The sequence below is a fragment of the Hordeum vulgare genome, chromosome 6H (assembly GCF_904849725.1).
Source record: "Hordeum vulgare subsp. vulgare chromosome 6H, MorexV3_pseudomolecules_assembly, whole genome shotgun sequence".
In the NCBI taxonomy this organism is placed as follows: Eukaryota; Viridiplantae; Streptophyta; class Magnoliopsida; order Poales; family Poaceae; genus Hordeum; species Hordeum vulgare.
The window spans coordinates 486279835-486285853 of record NC_058523.1 but is presented as its reverse complement, the minus strand read 5'-3'; the positions used below and the strand labels follow the sequence as shown (position 1 = coordinate 486285853).

General features: G+C 46.7%; 1 protein-coding gene across 1 annotated transcript; it reads right to left on the bottom strand.

Annotated features, from left to right (window-relative positions):
* Window positions 1-2211: 2211 nt before the first annotated feature.
* Window positions 2212-5552, bottom strand: LOC123402563. The gene is made up of 6 exons (XM_045096485.1): window positions 5047-5552; window positions 4871-4971; window positions 4067-4164; window positions 3217-3425; window positions 3069-3124; window positions 2212-2579 (listed from the first exon to the last, which is right to left on the bottom strand). Exons 1-6 carry the CDS (start codon window positions 5435-5437, stop codon window positions 2526-2528), a joined length of 909 nt encoding a protein of 302 aa, XP_044952420.1. The 5' UTR covers window positions 5438-5552; the 3' UTR covers window positions 2212-2525.
* Between the last annotated feature and the right edge of the window lie 467 nt (window positions 5553-6019).

Genomic DNA, 6019 nt, shown 5'->3' with positions numbered 1-6019 from the left:
TATGTAATTATACCAAATATTTTAAGATTTTATGTTTAACTTATTAGTAATCGTGGAAATGTGGTTGCCCACACTGAATTTTTAGTGCTACAGTTGCCTGTGCACGTCACTGAACTATTTCAAGTCTTGCGTAGATTCACAAACGGAAGCTCTCAAACCGCGGATTTCAAGTCTTATGTAGTAGATACTCAAACGGCCGGTCGGATTTCAAGTCTTGCGTAGATTCTCAAACGGCCGGTCACAAAAAAGGGAAGCTCAACAAATGCCCGAGCACCCAAATATAGGGCGGTATGAGGTGGCCCGGACACGTCCATCATGTCAGCTGCTTCCCGAATTTTTCGTTTCCAATTCGTTCAATATGTAGCGTTGATGAGCACCGACAGCAACTTTGACGGCAGTTTCGAAAACGAGGAGCTGGCGCTCCGTATCGTGCTCGAGAGTTCGTAGATCGATACAGGCGGCAACTCCAACTCCCGGGTGACACCTCGTGTAGGCATAGTTTAAAAACTGAACCAATTATCGAACCGGCAAGGCCGACGGTTAAGGTTTTTATCAGTCGGGTCGTCAGTTCATCGGTTTGATGTCTCGTATACAAGCGTCGTACTAAATAGATGTAAAATGCAATCATTTTCTTAAATTTAACAAGAAAGTTGGCTAACTAATATGGTTATTGGGCTAAATGTGCAACTTACACACATGTATCTAGCATCCCGAGTTTGAATTCCCTTGGACGAAGGTCATTTTTCAAATTTTGTGTGTGATACTGGTTGAACCACTGTTTTTATAGCTCCGGTTCATGTAAAAGATGATTAGTTTATATGATCTTTTTGTTCCAGTTGCAGGTTAGTCTTTTTAGCTTAAAAAAACAGAAGGGACGTTGGTTTTGGTTTTTCCGGTCCAACCACCGGTGGTCCATTTTTCTAAACTATGCATGTAGGCCGTGTGCACAGCGCCAACGTCGGCCCTTCCTGCCCTACGCACGAATCTGCGAGGCTTGCACAGTCTGTTCTGCCCGCCCGACAGCCTCCTCCACCTCCGGGCGCTGCTCCACACGGGCAGCGGTGGGTTCTAGTGCCCACCGCCGGCACCGCGGATGCGGACTCGGGCACCGCAGATGCGGACTCAGGAGTCGGAGGCACGCATCGTCCGCCGTAAGAGGCAGAGGGCAAGAGAGATGGGGGGCAGGCCCGACGAGGTTGCGCAGTCCGCCCATCGTCGCCGCGTGATACCAGTGCCCAACGAGGAGGAGCGTCTCTTCCGGTGAGTGTACCGTCGGTCACTAACCACGACGGATACGGACGCCCGATGGCTCCAGAGGATCAACGCCAAAAACTCTGGCTCGACATTGAGCAATCTGAGCGAGAGGCAACGACAGAGGCAACAAGGGTGGCCAAGCTCAAGCGCAAACAGGACCGTATTGTCAGACGCTACCAAGACTACATCATCATCTCCTCCTCCGACTCCGACGGGGCCGACTCCGATGTCGACCCACCTCCTCCCGCGGACAGCTATAACTTCACTGTTGACGGGAAGGGCAAAGGACCGTCAAGGAAGTGATGAAGCTCGCCATTTCCTTTTAGATAATCTAGTATTAGTATTTAGTTAGAATGTATCATGTCACTGAACTTTGTTAATTATGTCTTTTTGATGATGTTTATGTGAATTATGCCCGTTTGATACGATTTGTCTGTTTTCTATCGATTTTGATCGTCTTCCAACTACAAATATTTAGGTGCAAAAGGAGTACGTTGTATGAATTTGTATGGATATAGGATGTCGAATATGAGATACACGGATGTAAAGGCACGACATAGAGAATGTGTTGTTAGTGTTCACAGACGGGCCCGAACGCGTTTGAAGGGTCCAATTTGCAAGATGTGGCTATAGATGCTCTTATAGGTCTCGTGTAGGCCCTCAAAACTCCTCAAAGTGTCAAGGTCCTCGTGTTGAACTGATTTGTGGACCTAAATGATACACCTATTGCTCTTTAGATCTGGATGATGGTTTACATAGTTCGAGAATCTATGTGACGCTCCTGAAGTAGTTCACGGACATACCATGTACTTCACTCTCTAGTTTTCAATGGAAATTTTACGCACTCTGTTGATTAGAAAAGAAACACTGATCACTTAGACTAAGTTTTACGCACCATTTTTATTTTTGAACCAAAAAAAACTATGATCACTTAGATGATGGGGATCGCCACCGGTGTATAGAAAAAAAAATGAAATCTTATTTCACATGAGAAGTCAATCCGGGCTTAATTTAGTCCATCGCACTCTCAGGAATATAACATTGTAGGAAGAATAGATAACACCCTAGAAAAACAAACGAATGCCAGAGCAGGGGTACCAGTTTTCTAGACTTCAATCACAACAAGAATATCATTTGCTTCAACAGGACACAGCAAGATGTAAACATTCCAATGTACAGCGGCAGCTGGGATTCGGAAGCTGCGCGCTAGCGCCTTTGTCATCATCAACGCCATCTGTGTAGACTCGGGAAGGCACCACAAATGATCAGAGCTACTCCTTCGCATTTTCTGCTTTCTTACCCTCATCGCCGTCACTCTCTAAGCCCTGCAGAAGCACGGAGTTGGTGTTAGCATGAACCATACAGATGTAACGAGAAGATCTTATATGCCTTAAGCACGTCAAACACGTTAGTGACACACAACATCTCAAGGGACACCTAAGTAGCCTTAGTGGTAGAGCACTAAGCTTCCAGCTGTTACAGCAATATACTCCACTAGGGATCTGATGTACACCACAACATAACATCATCACCCGACCGGGCTAGGAATATTATTCAAGCCCCCACTAAGGATTGAGCACTAAGGTGAAAGTCAAAGATATGTGGTTGCACCTGCAAATGCTTTTCTTGTACACCACAGCATAGCAAGAAACATAGCACTTAGAACAAGGAATTCCAGATGTACAATGTCTTGTCCAATACGGTTACCACACATCAAAACTACATTCCATGGGGTATGAAAAACTACTACCAATACCATCTTATAAACTGTGGCTAGTGACGGCATCCATTTTAAGGGAATCAGTTGTACTTACCGAGGTACCATCTATCTTATCGAAGTCATCGTCTAGCCCATCATCATCGCCACCATCTGCAAGTGCAAAAAAAAAATGACATACAAGAAATGCAGCAACATGTAACAATTAATTGGATGGGTCAGGTGCAGGGAAATGAATAGCGTACCAGGACCCTCATCATCACTGCCTAGATCTCCAAGAAGAAATACATCCAGATCCTCCTCTCGATTTGATGAGGTAGATGTCTTGCTTGGCACCTTCGTGTCTTTCTGTTCTGAACTTGTAGCTTGTGAGGTCTGTGATATTTCCTTCTGGGCAACCATTTTTTCCTCCTCGACTTTCACTTTCAGCTCCTCAAAATATTTGGTCTCGTAACTGTTTGGATTACATTCCAAGTCAATAAGCTATAGAGGATCAACACTAGTGCGCAAGAAAATCATGCTCAAACTAATAGTAGAACACATGTACCATTATAGCACTTGGAAAGCAAACCATTTAGCTCAACAAGAAAAACATTGACCCTGATTACATGAGGCAAGTCAAGTAGTATGTTATAAGCCCAAAATAGAGTGGCACCAACCAAATCATCGCTGCTTGTAACGTATTTCATTTATCAATATAAAAGTGTTCCACTGGGTTACTCAATCGTGGAATTTCACAAACTAAATAATCATCACTAGGGCAATCATTTTTTTTAATTCCTTCAACAAGTGTGATACCAAGGATAAATGACAAAACATCCAGATTCTAGAAATGAAAAGATTGTTCCAATCCCAATATGCAAGATCCTAATGGTGGAATTGGACACAACGAACTTTGAACAAATCATTTTGGTAGAATATCTATTTTATTTATTCTGAAGAATAATCAGTCCAAACTATCTACCGGTGGCAAATGTGGCAATGTGGCGTCCATTCTGTTAAGACTTACGATGCAGAAGTTTGACACGTGTTGACCAATGACCACAATATGTATTAGGATTACATAGCATGAAGCAAGAAGAGTAGAAGACTTACGGGGCTACGTAATTGTTTACTAGCAAGAAATAAACTCGCCAGAATTTACGCTCTTTCATGTATCTTGGGCACAGCTCGTATCTGAACTTTGAAATTTCCTGAACATAAGATAGCACTACTGAATAAAATTTGACGAAGTACAAAATAAGGCACCTGTAGAATAGTTTGATAGACTATTTTTTTTTTATAGATAGCAATGAGCTAATAACCAGGTTAACACAAAAAACTAGTATGTAGGTTAACAGGATAATAAATTAAAAGCCCAACAGAGGCTCAGGGGACTGGACCAGCAGTAAACTTGTAGCAACCAATAACAGAACAGAGATCTCATCGAACTATAATCCTAAAGAAGACCAGGTGATGGCGAACCATATCTAGTGCATTCTGGTTCATGGAAGGTAGGAAACATATATTCCCTCCGATCCATATTACTTGTCACAGAGCTGCAACAAGTAATATGAGTGTACCATATTTGACATTCCCGGTGTTGGTAAGTCAGTAATGAACTAAGTATTCAGTTAGCTCTAAGCCTCTAACCGTCACACCAATCGTAAATCGATCTATTGTCCAGAATAACGATCACTCTAATACTCTAAATTGTTTGAAACTAAACACATAGCTCCTACCCTTTTGGTCATTTCAATATACACATCTACTCAGATTTGATAGCAAAAACAGAACTATGTATGTCTGTTCATATGTGCATTCACCGACACCCCATCCATGGAGCTACATAAATCCAATCTCCCATGGACATACGTGCATCAAACCCCCACTGGCTGAAATGGTTAATCGAGACAAAACCTTGACGGCAGAGAGGACGAGAGTGGCGTGCCTAGCCTGCCATTCGTTCAGATCCTGACGCACATTCGACACCGTGGGCACATCAGACATCTCCGGCTCATCTGCGCAACCAAAATCCTATCATCAGTCAATCCATCGCCCCGAATCCCCTAAACCCAACCATGAGTAAACCGCACCTTGCAAGGGGAAGTCGCGAAAGGTGCTTATGGTCATGCCGTTGACGAACTCGCGGAGGTCCTCGGTAATGCCGTAGCGCTCGAGCTCGGCGGCGTCGAGCTCCGGCTCGGCCGCGGAGGGGAGGGGCGAGATCGCGGGGATGGGCGGGATGGAGGGGACGGGGATGTCCGAGGCGAGGTGCATGATCTGGCCGGCGAGGAGGTCGGCCTGCTTGGTCGCCTCCGCGGCCATCTCGCGGGACTTGATGGCGGTCTCCGAGAAGATCTCCTTGGACTTCTTCGCCGTCTCCGACACCAGCACCGACGACCGCTTGGCCGCCTCCAGCGACAGCTCCTGCGACCGCTTCGCCGCCTCGCCGGCGAAGGACCGCGCCCTCTCCCAGAGATCCATCGCGCTTGGGAAATTCTAGAAGGCCGGGAGTCGACTCACCACCGTCGACTTCGCTGACGTCGGTGTGGGTCTTGGTTATTGTTTGCTTGAGAAGTGGAAGATATGTATTGAATATTTCGCGAATCCTCCCTTTTTTTTCTTTTTCTTTTACAGGAGCGAATCCTCCCTTCTTTGTTGTGCTAATCATATCTGGCCAAACGGCTGCCCCGAGGCCACGCACGACACGGGCCGGGCCCGGCACGGGCTAATCGGGCCACCCACGAGCACGCCGTGGACCGTGCCCGGGCTGTCACCCCGAGCCCGCGCGCCGACACGGCCCGTCACGATTAGCAGCGATGGGCCTATGGGAGCGGGGGGGGGGGGGGGGGGGGGGAGGGGGAGCGGCCGGGCACTGCGGGAGAAGGATGTCGATATTTTTGGGAGCGGGGGCTGCGGGTGGGAAAAGGGGAAAAGGCGAGAGCGGCTGGGCGGGAAAAAGGGATCTGGGCGGGAGGGCGTGGGATCTGACGGGATTTTTGATTAAAGGGGAAAACATCAGCAAATGTGTCGCGGGCCGCCGTGCCTTAGCGTGTCGCGGGCTGG

What these genes read in the sequence shown, in the direction of transcription:
- LOC123402563 (XM_045096485.1), bottom strand. Translation starts at nt 5,437, where the DNA reads ATGGATCTCTGGGAGAGGGCGCGGTCCTTCGCCGGCGAGGCGGCGAAG. An exon ending in TCGCGACTTCCCCTTGCAAG is followed by an intron (nt 4,972 to 5,046) that starts GTGCGGTTTACT and finishes TTGGTTGCGCAG; the next exon opens with ATGAGCCGGAGATGTCTGAT. An exon ending in ATAAGATAGATGGTACCTCG is followed by an intron (nt 2,580 to 3,068) that starts GTAAGTACAACT and finishes GTGCTTCTGCAG; the next exon opens with GGCTTAGAGAGTGACGGCGA.